General features: G+C 43.0%; 1 protein-coding gene and 1 non-coding gene across 2 annotated transcripts in view; one reads left to right on the top strand and one right to left on the bottom strand.

Annotated features, from left to right (window-relative positions):
• Positions 1 to 21,771, top strand: part of ppp1r42 (protein phosphatase 1, regulatory subunit 42) — a 104,991-nt gene that overhangs the window by 53,430 nt on the left and 29,790 nt on the right. Inside the window, exon 8 of the mRNA XM_080194889.1 lies at positions 3,810 to 3,996. Within this exon, the coding sequence (XP_080051015.1) occupies positions 3,810 to 3,996 (187 nt within the window). The remainder of the gene's footprint in view (positions 1 to 3,809; positions 3,997 to 21,771) is intronic.
• Positions 1,405 to 1,477, bottom strand: trnak-cuu (transfer RNA lysine (anticodon CUU)). Its single transcript has one exon. It is a non-coding gene; the product is annotated as a tRNA-Lys (tRNA).

Below are 21,771 nucleotides of genomic sequence, written 5' to 3' on the forward strand. Positions count from 1 at the left end.
CTCCTCAAAAGGGGTGAGAACCCAGAGGTCTGACTCACCATCCCCTGACTTCATCCTCTCATGGGTGTTATGGTCGGTCTTCTGTGGAGACAGGAGGAGCCATGAAAGAAATGGTAGCGTGACTCCTGCAGAGTATCAGGTGGTGATCCTTAGAGGGCAAGCACAATAGGGCTCTTGAGGGAGGAATAGGAAGGAGCTGCTTGGGGGTGAGGTGCTGGAAATATGCAGGGTGCTGGGGATGGGAGGATCTGGGGGAGATTTGGAGGAAGATGCAAGATGGGATTCAGCACTTACCATTGCTGCAGAGATGAGTTCATTCTCTTTCTTCCAGCACTGCGTCCTGGTTTGGGGGGGGTGGTGGCCAGTGCCCTGGCACTGAGCAAGGCAGCGACTTCCTCCCAGGCCACATTTCCATCAGAGCCCTTGCGGATCCTACCCATTAGTAAGGAAGGTGCTGCCTTTGTTGCCCCTTCACCCATGGGAAATGCCCCAATCCTCATGGCAGCTGATCAACATCAATTCTGCAGGCTCAGCAGAAGGCAGATGTTATTGTTTGCCCATTCCAAGTGGCCTGAGATGGCAACCATGAAGTTGGTGCCTGCGGAGGTGACAACAGATCAACTAGATGAAATATTTTCCAGATTCGGGAATCCCATAAAAGTTGTGAGTGACAACGGGCCCCAGTTTGTGACGAAGGAATTTAGAAGGAGTACCTTGACCATGTGGAGTCAAGCAGGTTGGCTCCATACCATTTGGAGACAAATGGCCAGATAAGGTTAGATGCCAGAAACAGGCACTGAATGCTTCACAAGGGGAGATTTTGCTAGGGCAGCGAGTAAACAGGTTCCTCAGTATGTACCGTAACACGTCACACACGACAGCCCAGTATTCACCAACATCTTTAATGTTTAACTGCCTGCTGAAGACCACGTTTGACCTGATGCAGCCAGAAAAGACCAGAGAGGAATCAGGAAGGACAGATGGCCAGAATGGCAGGAAAGTCCAAGTTGGGAATATTGCAGAAGAGAGACTGTCTTGGACAGGAATTACGTGTAGAAACATAGAAACTCTACAGTGCAGAAAGAGGCCATTCGGCCCATTGAATCTGCACCGACAACAATCCCACCCAGGCCCTATCCCCATATCCCTATATATTTACCCACTAATCCCTCTAACCTATGCATCCTGGGACACTAAGGGGCAAATTACTTTGACTAATCCACCTAACCCGCACATCTTTGGACTGTGGGAAGAAACCGGAGCACCCGGAGGAAACCCACGTAGACATGGGGAGAATGTGCAAACTCCGCACAGACAGTGACCCGAGCCAAGAATCGAACCCAGGACCCTGGAGCTGTGAAGCAACAGAGCTAACACTATGCTACCATGCCACCCCAACGATGATGCCCAACGTGGGGCTCAAACCCATGACCCTGAGATTAAGAATCTCATGCTGTACCAACTGAGCTAGCCGGGCACATACTTTTCTCGCGTCTGGAGAAAAATGGGTCCCAGCAACAGTGGTGGTCCACTTATTATTGTATATGGTGCAGAACAGGGATGAGCAGGTCTGAAAGAGGCATGTATACCTGCCAGTCACTGCACATCATCAACAGAGATAAGTTCTCCAAGATTCTGAACCATTTCAGATAGAGCCAGGGTGTAGAAGTTTTTCAGAAACCTATGTATTATGCTGGCTTTAATGTGAGAGATTTATTTTTATTAATTGCAGGTCAGCAAATACAAAAAACTCACAAAGATAGTAATTCTGATTGAAAACGTACTTTATTGTCGCCCAGGCCTGATCCACACATGTGAAAGAACGACTTGGGGCAGCCAAATCATCCTAAATTACATTATACTGCATTACAATTTACATTTTTCAGAAATCACCTGTCTGCCTACTCTGTTCGCCATAACCAGATGAGCCAATAATTTTAGTATGAATCATTTACCTTGGCCAATAACATTTTACCCTCTGGCAGCATGAAAATACATTGGTCTGTAGAGTCTGGAAGTTCAGGTTTAAGAGATGTGAATTTGGTCTGGGCTTGCAAAATCCTACTAATTATCCTGGCTTGAGACAATTCCCACCTCTTTAACCTGTCATTATCTCTCTCTCCACTCGCATTGTCTGTACCTGTAAAGTCTTGATTACTTGTAAAGACTCACATTCCAATTATTATCTTGCAAATGAGTCTGTGTCTGTATATATCCTGCTTGAGAACCCAACTCTCCACTCACCTGAGGAAGGAGCAGCGCTCCAAAAACTCATGATACCAAATAAACTTGTTGGGCTTTAACCTGGTATTGTGATACTTCTTACTATGATTAATAGGGATTGTAGGTGAGTCATGGGGATGTGGCAAATTGTGCAGTTTCTGTGGCTGGTAGTGCAGTTTGTAGGATTATAACATTTGAGAAGCATTGATGAGTTTGGTGATGGGGGCCCACCGTCTTCTACTCCAATTAAGTCTGTAACAGTAAGACCCATGAATGGTCTTCCTTTCCTGTCACTAATTAAGGCCCTTTAGTTGGCAATTATTGCCAGTTAAGAGCCTCATGCTACCATCGCTGGTATTCGTCCAATTGCATGATGAAAACACCACCAGGAAGCCTGGAATGCAAACCTTGTTGAGGTTATTTGGGGCTCCCGGGGCATCCTTCATTTAAAGACATTCAATAACTGATCAAGGGACTCAGTATTGGGAAGCCGGGGGGAGGGGGGGGTGCGGTAGGGTGGTGGCAGGGGAGGAGTATCCACTAAGAGCCACCCCTTTCCCTAGTTGTTGGAAACTTCCTCCCCTTCTCCCTGATCCCTACCCGCAACTCCCACGCCACCATCACTCAACATGACCTGGATCCCTCAATGATATTAGGCTTTTCGCTGGTTGAACTGAAGAGCCTATTCCTGTGTTGTACTGTTCTTTGATCTTTGTACCCAGTTTAAGTCCCTGATTCACACATAATTTAGCAGGCCTTCACAAAAGGCAGCTAGAAGGGGCCCTTGCTCGCTTTCCAGCTGCCAGATGAGATCTCCATTGCTCCAATTACCACCCACTGTGGGCAGTTTTGAGTATGTTATCTTCAGAGAGGAGCAACAAGGATACTTCTCACACTAGGAGCTCTTACGTCATGAAAGGACTCAGAAGATCTACACTTATTTTCATTGGGAAGGAAATGACTGAGAAGACATTACTCAAGTATTTTAAATGGTGGAATGAATGCCTGTGTATATGCAAAAAAATCATTTAACTTACGCGGAGTTCAGAATGGAGGAATTAAGGGTAAAATTATCAAGCCTCAAGCAGGATTTGAGATTGTGACAGGTTTTTATCCTCCTGCTTCACAGATTTGCAAACAGCAAATTAATTAAGAACATAAGAACATAAGAAATAGGAGCAGGAGTAGGCCATCTAGCCCTTCGAGCCAGCATTTACTTGACAGCATTAATTGACAACATTTAAAAAAAAGGGACACATTTAGAACAAGAATTGAGAATTATAAGAATATTTACGGGTACAGATAATTGAGTGATGTGCTTTATAAGCTGAATTGCCTTTTATTAATGCATAGAAGCTTAGTGTCTTGAAGTGTCGTACATATATGGGAAAAAAATAAGGAATGGATTAAGTTGAGTGTACTATGCATTCATTGAATTGACATAGACTGGCCAGCATTTCTGTGTACTGACACATTCATATAGGTTGCATTAGAAAGAATATGTTGTAAAAATGAGCTTTCCATCTTAATTTTTGTTTTCTTCTGTTGATCAAAAATAAGCTAATCCATTTCTCTTTTTCCAAAAGACACTCCACAAGCAATTCAGTATCATGCACATAGAACCTATACTTCTCCTGGTATTCGTAGATTTAGGAAACCCGCTGATCTCCTTACAAAGATTCCCAACTTTGTATTCTCTGGGGATGATGAGAAAGGTGTTTTACCACAACCACTCGTATCCAAGGGTATGGGTGATGGTACGGCAAGATTCGGGTAAGGTCCATACATTTTCCAAAATGCATAAATTATGACAATTAATTTGACAAAACACAAACTAGCACCTCTATTGCACTAGAATTACACAGGATAATGTTTCCTACTGGATAGGTTGAAGTACGATAGAACTAAAACTGTATTATTCCATTCCAATGTTCTTTAATTTTAATGTGGAGTTCCTAAATTTAAGCTTCTAAGTCTAAAAAAAGAAATTCAAATCCTTTTAATTACTAAGCTAAAGAAATTCTTGTTGTTGGTTTCATTTTAATTTTCAGTCAACTGAGGGCCTACTTCTAGGACCACAGATTCAGGTTTAGATTTCAATAACGGAATATAATGGCTCTGAATTCCACAGGAGTTCTTCAAGTTTTCATTGTAATTCCATTTGGGGCTTCAAGGAGTTATGGCAAGTTAATAGAACAGCCCCAATTTTCAGAGGAGAATTTTCCCTGCAGGTTTCTTAACCCTGCTGCATCTGAAATCTGGGCCAGAAGCCCATACTGTGTGGGAAACTCACTCATTGTGATTGTCCCCAGGAGGCCAATTATTGGCCAAAGGACAGGCACGTCATCCCAATAAGGACAGTGGATGGGCCCTTGAACCTGATGGGGTGCATAATGGAGGCTTTCTAGCTTGAAAATAGTAACAGCAGGCTGCAAAGGGAGATAAGGAAAAGAGCGGGTGCTTCAAAATGTAATTTAAAATTTAAATTAAAAAATGGGTTTAGCAGCTGGGCCACCACTATTGGGTGGAGGATAGGAGAAAATCCTCTACACATTATCCTATAGCTGCTGCAGTAGCAAGGCGGACAGGAGGGCGGATCTCAATGCCTATCTGCAGCATTGGTCACCTGATTTGCTGCCGGGAGGCTGCATCCAGGCACCAAACTAGTCCCTGCTGCCTGAGGGAATGTAGAGGCTGACTGAAAATTCTCAGTCATCCTCCTTTAATTAAATGGTCCTCAACAATTTGTATTGGTTATCCACCATTGTGAGAATGTGAGATTAGATCTGCTACTCATTTCCACTTATCCCATCTCCACAGGAAGATCCCAAAGTGAAAATGGAATTGGAAAACTGGAATGCTGCCAGCAAGGCTATTTTTATTTTTGGGTCTGCATCTGAACCTGGCCTAGTGGACTTAAAAATCTAACTCTGTCTAATTTATTTAGAATGAACAGTCATGGGTCCACATTACATGAAGTAATTCGATTTTGCATTAGAATATCTTTTTGATATTTTTCTGATCAAAACAATGTACAGTGTAAGAGTGGATGTACAGGTGCACTTTGGATTTTATCTTTTGTTCATTTAGAAAATGATAGTTACTAACAGCAGTTAATGCACTTAATGCACATCAAGCCACAAATAAAATTTGTGACAATTTGTGTTATTCCTGAAGTGAAAAGAAAATAAGATGACTTTATTTTTTGAACTGAAACATTATCACACTGTTTTCTGCTTGTCAGTCTAGTTAATACCGACACATGTTAAAGAAAAGCTTCCAGATTTCACAAAATAATGAGAAATGAATGCTAAAACCAGTATCATGTTGATTTGTGGTGTACCTGCTCTTTTTACTGTACTGTCTGCAAACTACCTATAAGTTAAAAATAATCAATGAAAATGACAGATTCTGTAAAAAGAACCTATAGTTTTTCTGTTAGAAAATCCTTTGCTGATGCATAGGTCAGACTGATAATCTGTATTAATTTGTAAGATAAAGAAAGCAGTTGCTACCTAACTTTAAAAATATCTCCAAATTGTATGTGCTTTGTGTTAAAAGAAAACTGAAATTCATATTTATGGAGATATTAATGTTATATTATGAAACAGGATTCTTAGTACATTGGTTACACATTTTCAGAATCTCATTTTTGAATAGTTAACTGTCTAGATTACATATTCAGTATGGAATGCAGTATGCCCAGTTTAGTCCTGTTTTAATCAACTTTGCATTGATGTATGTCTTTGACCTTTTGACAGCTAGTCACTTTAGATGGTTCAGTAAGAAAATGTAAACATTAGTTTGTTCCTTACATCAAGAATGTTTGGTTGGGTGAAGGTGAAATGGAAAAGATTAATATATACTTAATGAAGTTTGGAAAATTGAGAGTACAATTAAATAATTGTATGAATAATAGTAGTTGAAAACGGGTTTTACTTAAATACTTACTTCCTTCCTTTTAGCCCCCACCCCCCCATCAATAAGATTGATGAATAGCCTACTGTTTGTACCTTCCAATGCAGTCTCAAAGTTTTTTTCCCAGCAAATAAACAACATTTTCTTCTCTGTTAATGACCCAAAGGTTGTATCATTAAAGGAGAAAAGTAGACTTTCAGTCTCGGACCAAATTTTTTTTTTAAGTTTTGTTCGCTGACATTTCTTAAGGGGTCTGCTTTGCTTGATTAATTCTGGCCATGCCTGCTGAGAGAAATAATGAAATGAATTCTCCTTCTGGTTGTTAAGATCACAGATTTTTTTCAAACGATTGTTGTTCATACAAAAGAATAACAATTTCTATATCCAATATTTAATTCACTACATTAGGAACTCAAATAAATACATATTTTAGACTTACTTTGCTTTAGTCAATGCATACATTCCATTAAGGTTGATTTCAATTTGTTAAGTATTATTAGTCAATCACAGATAAATACATATTGATCTTCTAGCCCCAGTTTTACTGTCAAGAAAGTGTAATGCATATTTATACAGGATGTGCACATATATATATATATCTATGACGGTTGACTGTACATTTCTGGAAATCAATTTGGATAGTAGGGAAAACACATAGCTCAACATAGTCAGCTCTAGAATAAAGCTAAAATAAATTATACAATATCCTGAAATAATTTAAAAGCATTTGAAAAATAACTGAAATCTGATGTTTCATTTGTTTCATTCTGCCGTTTTCAAATATTGTATTAGGTGAAAGGTCATTATGCTTATGAAAGTTATCAAATATTTCCCATAGAAGATGATTGTGTAATTTGGCCTGAAAGCATGGTAAATGTGTGATCTGAATTGAAATGGTTGTAGACAGAAATGGTTAAAATTTGAATTTAGATTAATTTAACAGAAATGTTCACATATCGTTTCTTATCTGTAGTATAAATCCTTTGTTTTAACTTTAATCAGGATATTAGTTTTCATATCACAAAGCTCCTCATTCCAGTGAACCAGCTCTCCCTGTCCAATAAACCTCAGTGATTAATATAGTTCATTTATTTTCTCCAGTGATGTCAAATTGTGGACAGTCACATCCCCTTATACTCCTATGTTCCAACACTGTCAACAAAAGCAATTTACATTTGTATAACATCTTTAACTTACAAAATGTTCTAAAGCATTTCAGAAAGAAAAAAAGAGTTGATTGTGAACTATGACAGTTGGGTTTAGATCTGACTTCTGGTACAGATCTGATTTTCATTCCTCTACCATTGGCAGCCATTCTTTCAATTGCCTACGGTCCTAAGCTTTGAATATCCCCTAAATCTCTCCAGATTTTTAAGGGCTAGATTTTGTCAAGGAAAGTTGGGAATTGTCTTGATTCTGCAATCCCATCTCCATCCTGGAGGACCCTACCTGCCCTATTTTGGTGACATGAAAGCATGCAAGGATTGGAGCTGTCCCTTTGCCTCCAAAGGCAAGCACAGTAAGAAGTCTCACAACACCAGGTTAAAGTCCAACAGGTTTATTTGGTAGCACAAGCCACAAGCTTTCAGAGTGCTGCTCCTTCATCAGGTGAGTGGGAGGTCTGTTCACAAACAGGACATATAAAGACACAAACTCAATTTACAAAATAATGGTTGAAATGCGAGTCTTCACAGGTAATCAAGTCTTAAATGTACAGACAGTGTGAGTGTAGAGAGGGTTAAGCACAGGTTAAAGAGATGTGTATTGTCTCCAGCCAGGACAGTTAGTGAGATTTTGCAAGCGCAGGCAAGTTGTGGGTGTTAAAGATAGTGTGAAATGAACCCAAGACCCCAGTTGAGGCCATCCTCATGTGTACAGAACTTGGCAATCATTTCCTGCTTAGTGATTCTGCGTTGTTGTGTGTTGTGAAGGCCGCCTTGGAGAATACTTACCCGAAGGTCAGAGGCTGAATGCTTGTGACTGCTGTAGTGTTCCCCAAAAGGAAGAGAACACTCCTGCCTGGTGATTGTCGAGCAGTGTTCATTCATCCATTGTCATAGCATCTGCACGGTCTCCCCAATGTACCATGCCTCGGGACATCCTTTCCTGCAGCGTGTCAGGTAGACAACGTTGGACAAGTTGCAAGAGTATGTACCGTGTATGGTGGATGGTGTTCTCATGTGAGATGATGGCATCTGTGTCGATGATCCAGCACCTCTTGAAGAGGTTGCTGTGGCAGGGTTGTGTGCTGTCGTGGTCACTGTTCTCCTGAAGGCTGGATAGTTTGCTGCGGACAGTGGTCCGTTTGAGGTTGTGAGGTTGTTTGAAGGCAAGAAGTGGGGGTGTGGGGATGACCTTGGCAAGACATTCGTCTTCATTGATGACATGTTGAAGGTTCTGGAGAAGATGTTGTAGCTTCTCCGCTCCAGGGAAGTATTGAACAACGAAGGGTGCTCTGTCCGGCATTGTCCCATATTTGTCTTCTGAGGAGGCTGGTGCGGTTTTTCGCTGTAGCGCATCAGAACTGTCGATCAATGAGTCGAGCACCATATCCTGTTCTTATAACAGCATCTTTCAGCATCTGGAGGTGTCTGTTGTGATCCTCCTCATCTGAGCAGGTCCTGTGTATTCGGAGGACTTGTCCATAGGGGATGGCTTCTTTAATGTGTTTAGGGTGGAAGCTGGAGAACTGGAGCATAGTGATGCAGTATGGTGAAGTGCTGAGGTGACCGTACTTGATGGAGATGTGCGTCCAAGAATGCAACCAATTCCGGAGACTAGTCCATGGTGAGTCTGATGGTGGGATGGAACTTGTTGATGTCATCATATAGTTGTTTCAGTGATTGTTCACCTTGAGTCCAAAGGAAGAAAACATCATTGATATATCTAGTTATAGCATCGGTTGAAGGCCCTGTGCGGTGAAGAGGTCTTGTTCAAACCTGTGCATGAAGATATTGGCATATTGAGGTGTGAATTTGGTCCCCATGGCTGCTTCGTGTGTTTGGATGAAGAACTGGTTGTTGAAGGTGAAGACATTGTGGTCCAGATGAAGCGGACGAGTTGTAAAATTGCATCTGGATATTGGCAGTAGTCAACGTTGAGTACTGAGGCAGTTGCAGCAATGCCATCATCGTGGGGAATGCTGGTGTAGAGTGCCGAGACATCCATTGTGATGAGGAGTTCTCCTGGTTCAACTGCTCCATGTGTACTGAGTTTCTGTAGGAAGTTTGTAGTGTCGCGACAAAAGCTGGGGGTTCTTTGTACAATAGGTTTCAGGATGCCCTCGACATAGCCAGAGAGGTTCTTGCACAGGGTCCCATTGCTCAGTACGATGGGACGGTTGGGTGTATTGGCCTTGTGCATCTTCAGGAGGCAGTAGAGATTACCAATGCAGGGAGTACGTAGGATGAGAGCACGGAGGGTGCTCTGAAGGTCTGAATCAAAGGTCTTGATCGGTATGTTGAGTTGATGGGTGTATTCTTTGGTCGGATCTGTCTGTAGTGTTCCTCATTGTTCAGTTGCCGGTACACATCTTTGCAGTAATCTGTTCTGTTCAGTTTGACAGTGGCCCCTCCTTTGTCTGCTGGTTTGCTGACAATGTTGCAGTTGGTCTTGAGAGCACAGATGGCGCTGCATTGTGCTCGGGTGATGTTCAGAGCTGTCTTGTGAGTGCGGCTGATGAATCTGGCATTGACGCATCTCCTGATGGCTTGGGCATACATGTCAGCGGCCTGCCAGAGGAGTCCAATTTGATTCTTTCCTCTTCAGTTGCTGCACCGCGGATCTCTCTGTCGGCTGTTCCGGTTCATTGGCTGTTTCATTGTGTTTGCTGTTGGCCTCTTGGGGTTTGTGGAAGAACTCCAGCAGCCTCATTCGCCTGATGAATTCCTGTGTCCACTGCGAGACTGACAGGGTCTATTTTGTTGGTGGGACAGAAATTGAGCCCTTGGCTGAGAACTTTAATTTCAACAGGTTGAAGTGTGTAGTCCGACAAGCTGACAATGGACTTCCCTGCAGTGGTACTGTTTTCTACTGTGGTGCCAGGGGAGGCTTGGTTGCTGCTGATGGTTATGCTGAGTTTTTCAAGCTTTCTGTTCTTGGTGTGCATGTAGATGGTGTAGTTCCTTTGTCTCGGCTGCTTGGCAGAGTTTTGCAGCTGGTCTGCGTCCTGAGCACAAGTTGAGAATATGGACTCTGTCTTGGTTTCCAGGATGTGGCACTTGCTGTAGAACAATGAGGTGATTGAGGAGCGTGAGAGAGGTGCAACAGCAAAGTCTCTCAGCTTGGTCAAAGGCAAGCCCAAGGAAGGAACAGAGTTGGGCAGATGGAAAGGCTGTAAGTCTAGAAAGTCCACCATTGTTTAGTGGAACATCAGTCCAGTTATATTCATGGGCTGGGGTCCTCCTAAAAAAATTCTGTCCCCAATGTGTGGGAAAATACCGCAAGTTATTTTAGCATGATTTCCAGAATGAATTTCTGACACTCTGTATATCACAGTGTACCCAAGCATGATTCATACTGGAAATTGGGGCAGAGCCTATTCCTGCCCAAGAGGCTGGCAGTATAAAGCTGAACAGGCCACTACCTACCTGTCAGAGAGGAGGTTGGCACATAAGCAGTGATCCCCTGATTGCCAGCCTTCCGATTGCTGGCCAATCCTGCACACCCCAACAGCTGGACTCCTGGACCTCCCAGGCCATTCCCTATGTCCCCCCACTACCACCTCCCCAACACCAACCAGCCCTGATCCCCTGACTCCTGCTGTCCCCTGACAGTCCCGATTTCCCTGTTGACAGTCTTCCCACAATGGCCTCTCTTCCCTCCAGCAGAGTTGGGTCACATGTTTCCCATTATTGAGGAGCAGGAGTAAATCATGCTGGAGTGAACCACTCCCAGCAAGGAGTGGGGGGAGACACTAGCAGGCCCGCAGAATTCAGTCCACTAATAAGATATAAATGTGAATTTCAATATTGAAATCAGTTCCTGTGTGGAGCTGATTATGTTGAAATTCTTGGTCGCAGAGACTCTCGGAGGTTATGATGCCCTGTGGGAAACCCATGAATGGCCCACACTGATGTCTCTCGGCCACTGTGCTATTAGAACAATGCAGTGGGCTGGGAGAATCACCCCTATGGCTTTTGAGCCCTCTAACCCTCACATCTCAGCCCCTCATGGCTCCATAATATCTCTTCATGCTCCCTCCCCATGCTATATCCATCCCCCATTGCCCTTTCAATTCCCTTTCCATGTTCTTCCATCCATTCTCTATACTCACTCTTCTATGTCCAGTATATGCAGAACCAGTGAGCCATTAGTAAGTCTGAAATGCTTCAGATACTGATATATTAAACAATCAGGCTTTGAAAATCTCTTTTTAAAAACTGTTTATCTTCAACCTCATAAAAGTGTCAAGAGCAAACAACCATTGATTATATCAGTGACAGAACAGCTTTAATCCTCTTAACACCTTAACATCTCTTAATCTTGCCCAAATGAATAAACAAATGTTGAATAACCACATCAAAGAAATAAAACATGTTGCAACTTCATAAATCTGTTAATCAATTGAAGGTGGCACTCCCCTTCAAGCTGTGTAAACACTCCTGCTAGGCTGAGCCCATTAGCCATTTTTGGAGTTTAGCCAAGCATTCATAATGAAGAAATCTGGAAACTGTACAACAAAACTGGTTGAGCAGATGACCAGACGTTTGTCATCAAGTGAGGAGCAGTGCTGTGAAAGCTCCTGATTCCAAATAAACCCGTTGGACTTTAACCTGGTGTTTTGAGACTTCTTACTGTGCCCACTCCAATCCAATGCCAGCATCTTCACTGCATAAAATCAGGCAGCATCTGGAAAGAAAAAGAAAGTTAACAGGTAGATTCTTACCAGAATTTGGCAGAGTGTCCATTCTGATGTGGGAACTAACATGGAACTCTCCATTTTTGATTTGATTTGATTCGATTTGATTTGATTTATTATTGTCACATATACTATCATACTGTAAAAAGTATTGTTTCTTGTGTGCTATACAGACAAAGCATGTTGTACGTAGAGAAGGAGAGAGTGCAGCACGTAGTGCACATTCATAGCTAGGGTATGAACAAAGAAAGTTGTATAAGCATAGAATAAGAGTAAAAGGTAGAATTGGAGGGTATGCTGCTATAGCTTGCAAGAAGTCGCCTTGTTTTGGTGCCATCTTGGCAAAAAGACTAGTCAGCTCCACTGAGATCTTTGCACCACACAGCACCACAAAGGTAACAATGCATGCTCCCAGTGAAGCAGTGGAAGTCTCCTAACTGTCAAGAAACTGAAATATTCAAACACCCAACTGAGGCTGTCTTTCAGTCTGCCTTTGACAGCCAGCATGTGTTCCACAAAAGGTTGTTACAGAAGGTTAGGGGGCATGGAGTTGGGGGTAAGGTGTTAGCGTGGATAGAGGATTGGCTGTCAAATAGAAGGCAGACAGCAGATGTCAATGGGTGCTATTCGGATTGGAGGTTGGTGACTAGTGGAGTGCCCCAGGGATCGGTGCTGGGGCCTCAGCTATTTACCATTTATATAGATGATCTGGAGGAGGAAGCTGAGTGTAAGGTGTCGAAATTTGCTGACAAAGATAAGTGGAAAAGCAAATTGTGCGGAGGATGTAGAAAGTCTGCAGAGGGATCTAGATAGGCTGAGCGAGTGGGCAAGGACCTGGCAGATGGAATACAATGTTGGCAAGTGGGAGGTTATCCACTTTGGCAGGAATAATAGTAGGAAGGACTACTACTTAAAGGGTGAAAAGCTGCATCATGCTACGGTGCAGAGGGACCTGGGGGTCCTTGTGCATGAGTCGCAAAAACCCAGCCTACAGGTGCAGCAGGTGGTCAGGAAGGCAAATGGGTTTTTGGTAGGCAAGGGAATTAAGGGTTATGGGGAGAAAGCGGGAAAGTGGAACTGAGCCACTTCAGATCAGCCATGATCTTATTGAATGGCGGGGCAGGCTCAAGGGGCTAGATGGCCTACTCCTGCTCCTATTTCTTATGTTCTTATGTCCACAATCTCTCAGTTTCTTGCCAGAGCTAAAGCTAGGAGTGATTGTTTAATGAAATTGACGAATTAGGAAGACTGAAGTCTAAAGTTGCCATGATTGTGGTTAACCACGGTAAAAGGTTTATGCTAACCAGATTACTTCTGAAATTAGTAGTTTCAGAGGCAGTTGACCTTGCCTGCATTGCAATCTTTTGATACCATACTTAACTGCTTCTGTTTGCTTTGTTCTGGCCGACTCATCCATAGAAACATAGAATCTCTGCTGTATAGTAGGAGACCATTCGGCCAACCAAGTCTGCACTGACTCTCTGAAGAGCATCTTATCCAGGCCCAACCCTCATTTCAGTAACCCCATGCATTTACCATGGCAAATCCACTTAACCTACACATCTTTGGGCACTCAGGGACAATTTAGCATGGTTAATCTACCTAATCCCTTATGGGGAGGCAGTGGCATAGTGATGCTATCACTGAACTTGTAATCCAGAGACCCAGGGAAATGCCCTGGAAAACCCAGGTTCAAATCCCACCATGGCAGATGGTGACATTTGAATTCAATGAAACAAAATCTGTAAATAAATGTGACTCCAAACCCACAGCAATGTGGTGAACTCCTAAATGCCCTCAGGGATGGGCAGCAAATGATAACCTAGCCAGCGACCCCCATATCCCATGAACAAATATAAAACTAGCACATCTTTGGACTCTGGAAGGAAAATGTAGTACATGGAGGAAACCCATGGGGTTGGTGTCTGTCCCACTAATTAGGTGCCTTATACCTTTGAATTATGCTATTTGCATTGTGAGTTGTTCTCCCAAACCAGTGTGTGAATGTACATTGGGCTTGGTATTGGGTGGGATGGACTGCACACCTTGTCAAATCTGAAGTTCAGTCAGTGTTGTGTTGTGCTTTAACAGCTGAGAGTTTGAACAGCAGTGCACTAAACCATTTTAAATCCAATTAACTGTGCTGAACTGGTTACGTGCCTGACAAACATTGCCAGAGTCAGATGTTTTGGCATGAGTCTCCTCTTTTGCGAGTCAGGTTATTCACGGCACACATGAACTCCAGTCTCCCAGATTGCCTGGATCCACTACAGTTTGCCTATCGCCACAACAGATCCAAAGCAGACACCAGCTCCCTGGCCCTACGCTCAACCCTGAGACATCTGGATAACAAGGACACTTATGTCAGACTCCTATTTATTGGCAACAGCTCAGCCTTCAACACCATTGTCCCAGCAAAACTCATTTCCAAATACCTTGGCCAATGGATTGGCTCCTCCTTCTGCAACTGAATCCTAGACTTCCTAATCCACAGACTGCAATAAGTAATGATAGGCAACGACATCTCCTCCAAGATTATCTACAACACCGACACCCTGTAAAACTGTGTCCTCAGCCGCTGACCGTACTGCTTATACACTTATGACTGTGTGGCCAAATTCTGCTCCAACTCCATTTTCAAGTTTGCTGGTGACACAACCATAGTTGATCGGATCTCAAACAATGATGAGACAGAGTACAGGAAAGAGATAGAGAATCCCTCAATGTCAGTAAAATAAAGGAGCCAGTCATGGACTTCAGGAAGTGTAGTGGAGAACATGCCCCTGTCTACATCAATAATAATGAGTGGAAATGGTCAAGAGCTTCAAGTTTCTGACTGCCCAGATCACTATCTGTCCTGGTTTCTCCTCGCTGAAGCTATAGTTAAGAAAGACCACCGACACCTCTACTTTCTAAGGAGGCTAAGGAAATTCAGCCTGTCCAGTATCGACTCTCACCAAATTTTACAGATGTACCATAGAAAGTATCTTTTCAAGTTGTATCACAGCTTGGTATGGCTCCTGTTCTGACCAAGACAGCAAGAAACTACAAAGGGTTGTGAATGTAGCCCAGTCCATAATGCAAACCAGCCTCCTATTCATTGATTCCATCTACACTTCCCACTGCTTTGGAAAAGCAGCCAGCATAATCAAGGACCCCACACACCTGGTCATAGCCTCTTTCAACTTCTTCCATTGGGAAAAATATTCATAAGTCTGAGATCACATACCAACCAGCTCAAGAACAGTTTCTTCCCTGCTGCCATCAGACTTTTAAATGGACGTACCATATATTAAACTAATCTTTATCCACACCCTAGCTATGATTGTAATACAATATTCTGCACCCTCTCTTTTCCTTTTCCCCTATGTATTCTATGATGGTATATTTTATCTGTATAGCACACAAGAAACAATACTTTTCACTGTATCCCAAACATGTGACAATAATAAATCAAATCAGAGGAAATCAATGCTTATGATGTCTTGGCGCAAAGATTTAAAGTTGTGGCTGATTATGTCATGTATCTATACCTGTGGGTTGTCATGTGGTGGAGATGCTGGCGTTGGACTGGGGTAAACACAGTAAGAAGTCTGACAACACCAGGTATTCGTCACGAAGAGGGAAACCTCGAAAGCTTGTGAGTTTACTATCAAGTAAGTTGGTTGGACTTAAACCTGGTGTTATCAGACTTCTTACTGTGTTGTCATGTGGAATAAAGAACAAGGATAAAGAACAATACAACACAGGACACACCTTCTTGCCCTCCAAACTGCGCCGATCACATTTACCTATCTAAACCAACACTTATATCCTTCTATTCCCCATTTGTCCATATGCCTTTCAAGGTAAGTCTTAAATGAGGCTAACATAACTGCCTCAACCACCTCATTTGGCAATGGCTCCCACCATCCTCTGTGTAAAAAAACTTCCTCTGCACATCTCCACTGAACCTTCCCCTCCTTATTTTGAACTTGTACCCCCTTGTAATTGTGATTTCTGCCCTGGAGAAAGCTTTCAACGGTTCACCCTATCTATACCACTCATAATTTTATACACTTCTATCAAGTCATCCCTCAGCCTCCATCTTTCCAGGAAGAACAATGCCAGTTTATTCAATATCTCCTCATAGCTAATGGTCCATACCAGCTAACATTCTTTTCTTCGTTCTCCCCAAAGCCTTCATGTCCTTCTGATAGTGTGGTGACCAGAACTGGATACGGTATTCCAAATGTGGCCTAACCAATGTTTTTACAACTGTAATATAATTTGCCAACTTTTAAAAGGACGTACCATATATTAAACTAATCTTTATCCACACCCTAGCTATGACTAAGATACAATATTCTGCACCGTCTCTTTTCCTTTTCCCCTATGTATTCTATGAATGGTATATTTTGTCTGTATAGCGCACAAGAAACAATACTTTTCACTGTATCCCAAATATGTGACAATAATAAATCCAATCAAACAAAATCAATGTTTATGATGTCTTGGCACAAAGATTTAAAGTTGTGGCTGTTATATCATCTACCTATACCTGTGGGTTGTCACGTGGAACAAAGAACAAGGATATATACTTAATGCCCCATCTGACGAAGGCAAGCATGACATATTCTTTCTTCACCATCTTTTCCACCTATGCTGCCACTTTTAAGTATCTGTGGACCTGTACTCCCAGATCTCTGTCTGCATTTATGTTCCTGATTGTTCTGCCATTTATTTTACAGCTCCCATTTGATTTGGATCTACCAAAATGCATCATCTCGCATTTGTCCAGATTAGATTGGAGGAAAGGCAAATTGTGCGGAGGGTGTGGAGAGTCTACAGAAGGATCTAGATAGGCTGGGCGAATGGGCCAGGAAATGGCAAATGGAATTTAATGTTGGCAAGTGCGAGGTGGTCCATTTTGGTCGGAATAATGGTAGGAAGGATTATCACTTACGTGGCGAAAAACTGCAGCAGGCGACGGTGCAGAGGGACCTTGGGGTCCTTGTGCATGAGTCGCAAAAACCCAGTTTGCAGGTGCAGCAGGTGATCAGGAAGGCGAATGTGATGCTGGCCTTCATAGCAAGGGGGATTGAATATAAAAGTAGGGAGGTCTTGCTGCGGCTGTATAGGGCATTGGTGAGGCCGCAGCTGGAGTACTGTGTGCAGTTTTGGGCGCCGTACTTACGCAAGGATGTTTTGGCCTTGGAGGGAGTGCAGAGGAGGTTTACTAGGCTGATACCGGAGTTGAGGGGGTTGAGCTATGAGGAGAGGCTGAATAAACTAGGCTTGTACTCGTTAGAGTTTAGAAGAATGAGGGGAGATCTCATTGAGACGTATAAGATGATGAATGGGATGGATAGGATAGAGGTGGAGAGACTCTTCCCGCTCAGAAAGGATAATAGGACTAGAGGGCACAGCCTCAAGATAAAGGGGGGGTGGTTTAGAACGGAGTTGAGGAGGAACTTCTTCACTCAAAGGGTGGTGAATCTCTGGAATTCTCTGCCTGTTGAAGTGGTGGAGGCTACCTCACTAAATATTTTTAAGACGCAGGTTGATGGGTTTTTGATAAGAGAGGGGATTAAGGGTTATGGGGAGAGGGCGGGAATGTGGAACTGAGCCACGACAGATCAGCCATGATCTTATTGAATGGCGGGGCAGGCTCGAAGGGCTAGATGGCCGACTCCTGCTCCTATTTCTTATGTTCTTATGTTCTTAAATTCCATCTGCCATTTCTTCTCCCAATTTTCCGGCCTATCTATATCCTACTGTATTCTCTGATAATCTTCATCACTATCTGCAACTCCGCCAATCCTAGTATCATCCGTAATCTTGCTAATGAGACCAGCTACATTTTCTTCCAAGTCATTTATATGTATTACAAAAAGCAGAGGTCCCAGTACTGATCCCTGCAAAACACCACTAGTTACAGACCTCCATTCAGAAAAATACCCTTCCACTGCTTCTTCTATGGCCAAGCCAGTTCTGAATTCATGTGGCTCAGTTGCTATTCCTGTTGTTTGTGTAAGGAAATAGAAGAGCTGATTAGTCAAATCCTTTGCTGCATCTAGAGTCAGGTTCTTGACAATTGAGAGACAGTTGAGTGACGTGAGAGAGAAATATTGAGTGAGTGTGTGAAAGAGAGTGGATGATGCATGTGTCTAAGAGAGAGAAACTGAGTGACTGTGTGTGTGTGGGAGAGAGAGACAAAGAGTGTGCATGTCGGACAGTGAGGAACTAAGACAGGATTTTACAACTTAGCTCATTGGGAAACTGTAAAATCTTGCCCAAGATCAGTGGGCCTTCCCATTGTTCACTTCTCATCCACTCCAATTTCTGTGGCAGGCAGGGTGGTAAAATTCTGGCTTATGTGTGAGACTGATTGAGTGAGTGTATGTGAGAGAAAATGAGTGGCTATGAAAGAGAGTGACTATGTTTGAAAGAGAGTGAGAGGGAAAGTAAGTGGCAGTGTATGTGTGAAAGAGAGTGAGCGAGCATGTGTGAGAGAAAATGAGTGACTGTGAGAGACAGAATGGCTGAGAGAGAGTGAGTGATTGTGTGTGTGAGAGGGAATGAGTGATTGCATGTGAGAAAGAATGAGTGACTGTGTGTTTGAGAGAGTAAATTCCTTGGTGTTTAGAGAAGTGAGGTGTGACCTTATTCAAACATATAAGATCCTGAGGGGGCTTACTGGGGTAGACGGTGAGATGTTTCTATTGGTGGGAAAGTCTCAAACAAGGAGCATAGCTACAAGATAAAAGGCCAGTCATTTAAAATTGAGGTGCATAGATATTTCTTCTCGCAGAGGGTGGTAAGGCTCTGGAATTCTCTGCCCCGGAGGTAAGTGGAGGCTGGATCATTCAAAGTATTTAAAGTGGAGGTGGATAAACATTTAATAGATTAAGTAATAGAGGGTAACAGGGAAATAGTGTTAAGGCCAGCATAGATCAGCAATGATTGTATTGAATGGCAGGGCAGGTTTGAAGGACCTGGTGGCCTAGCCTGCTTCTAATTCTTGTGTTGTGTGTTCTTTTGTAAATCACTGTGAGACAGAGAGTGAGTGAAGATGTGTGTGTGTGAGAGAGAGGGGGGAAGGTAAGTGACCGTGTGCATGTGTGAGAATGAGTGAATGTGTGTGTGTGTATGTAGGTGAGAGTGAGTGACTGAGGGAGAATGATTGGGTAACTCTGAGAGACAGAGTGAGTGAGTGACTGTGAGAAAAAATGAGTGAGTGACTTCTGTTTGAGAAGTGTTATATATTTAAGTAGTTGCATGATTGCTTTAAGAGCAGGTCACAAGATTTGATGGTGATAACACTGGGGTGTTTTAGAAGCTCGTGCTTTTAGTTTTGGTTCTTTTTTATTTAATATTTTGATTTGATTACTTTATTTGATTTATTATTGTCAGATATATTGGGATATAGTGAAAAATATTAGAGGCGATTCTCCCCAAAAAATTCTAACTGGAATAAGGAGTTCAAAATGTATCTCCCACACTCTGTTGGACTACTGTGTGCACTGGTGTGAATCATGCTAAAAATCAGTGGATGGGCCTATTCCCGTTGGAGAGGCCTCCCAGAGGGTCGGGTGCAATGGGGATGGTCCTGGGCATTGCCATCGTGGCTGGGGAGAGCTGGAGGAGGTATCAAGGCAGGCTAGGATACGTTCAGGGGGCCAACAATCAGGCCGTAGCAGGCTCAGGGCGATAGCATAGCCCTGAGGAGGCCAATACACATGCACCGATCTGTCAGTGCTAAGATCGACACATGCGCAGTGGCCCCGCACTGCTGGCCTCCTGATTGCAGGCCAGCCCTGCAACCCCCGCATCACTGACCCTGTGACCCTGCCACAGCCTGATCGTTGGCCCCTCGAGCATATCTGGGCCAGCCTTGACAGTCCCTCCAGCTGTCTCCAGCCAAGGTGGCATCTGCCTAGGACAACCCCTAATGCACCTGACTCTCTGGGGGACCTCGATTGCCCCTCTTCATTCCAGTAGTGTCATGCTTCCAGCTCCCTGCAAGTGGGGTGCTACAGTAAACCCTCCTGGAGTGAACCACTCCTGGTTGGGGTAAGACACCAGCAAGCCTGGAGATTTCAGTCCTGGGCACGTTAAGTATATTTAAGGTAGATTCAAATAAACATTACTGTACATTATGCAGCTTCACTCCGAGTTTTGGCGTGGAGCTGATGGTGCTGGAAATCCGACTGCCAGAGACTCACAGAGGCCAAGGCACCCAGACTCTGCTTGAGTCTCCTGGCCCGCTGCACTACAAAAGCAGCGCAGTGAGCTGAGAGAATCGCCCCCATTGTTTCTTGCATGCTTTCCGGCAAAACATACTTTTCATAGAGTATATAGGGGAGAAGGAAGAAGAAGGTGCAGAATATAGTGTTGCAGTCACAGATGGGTTCTAGAGAAAGATCAGCTTAATTTATTTATGGTAGGTCTGTCAGCAGCAGGGAAGAAACTGTTCTTGAGTCGGTTGATACATGTCTGTATCTTTTTCCTGATGGAAGAAGGAATGGGCAGAATTTTACTGCTGCTTTCCCCCCGTTTTGCAGAGGGAAAATGCTGTAAAATTGGGCTTAAAGCAGCTAGTGCAAATGGCACTGGTTTTCACAACTAGTGCAATTTTTACAACACCCAGATTACTGGTGCGGTCAGCCTCTCACAGGGAATGGATGAGAGGTTGGTTAATTTATTTAAATTTATTAAAATGTTCATTTTAATGTCTTTAGCGAGCCCGGTGCTCAATCATCTGGGCTAGCTTTGATAAAGGATTATCTGGACTTGAAACTCTTTTCTCTTCTTATAGATGCTGCCAGACCTGCTTGGGTTTTCCAGCATTTTCTCTTCTGGTTTCAGATGCCAGCATCCACAGTAATTTGCTTTTATTTATTTAAGCCTGAATCGACTTGAGTGCTTCTTCTCTGTTCCAAATACATCTTGCCGACATAAACAGTGACATGCTTCAAAAGTATTATTTACTTTAAGCATTTGGGTTGACCTGAGATCATGAAAGGTGCTATATAAATGCAGGTGATTATTTCTAGCTGGGGCTCACATCATCTTTCAGACAGCTGGCATGCCTCAGTTCACTCTACAAGTTCATTTGCGGTCTAAATTCACAAAGTATAGAGATTGCCTTTGGACAAATAAAATGTGAGTTTGCCATTATTCCACCGAGGTTCAAGTCTGCCAGACAGCTTTGTTATTTTTGGGCCAATTTTCATTTCTCATCATTAAAATGTTCTTTTAGGCTAATTCAAAACCATATTTGAAATTAAGACAAAGAACTGGTCTAGAAAATTAAGTACACACAGCCAGCCCACTTCCACCTGAGTCAGAATCAGATAATCTAGACTGGTATATGAATAATCAGAAGCATACTTTAAGGGACCATTACTGCCTGCCTCAGTACATTAGTGTTCCAATGCTCTCTTATTTTTATGCATGTATTTAAACTATCCTCCTGGTCTATTAAACCATCTCTTTAGGCAAAGTGTTTGGTGTTTTAACAGATAAAGTCAATTTTACAAATGTTGATTTACAATGATTTTGAAAATATTAAATGCGCCATTAAACACAAATAAAATGTACTCTTAAGTAGGTCTTCTCTAAGTAAACATCTCTCCTCATGTTTCAGTTGCAGTCACGCAGAAGCTAGACCAACAGGATATGGAACCCCTATTGCAGTTTAGCTGTGCCCTCTCACTAGCCTAAGTTTATATTTTCTTGCAGCTGCTGGAAAATTGAGGGATGAATTATGATTTGGCCACAACAAC

This window comes from Carcharhinus amblyrhynchos, chromosome 8, assembly GCF_965287045.1.
Source record: "Carcharhinus amblyrhynchos chromosome 8, sCarAmb.v2.hapA, whole genome shotgun sequence".
In the NCBI taxonomy this organism is placed as follows: Eukaryota; Metazoa; Chordata; class Chondrichthyes; order Carcharhiniformes; family Carcharhinidae; genus Carcharhinus; species Carcharhinus amblyrhynchos.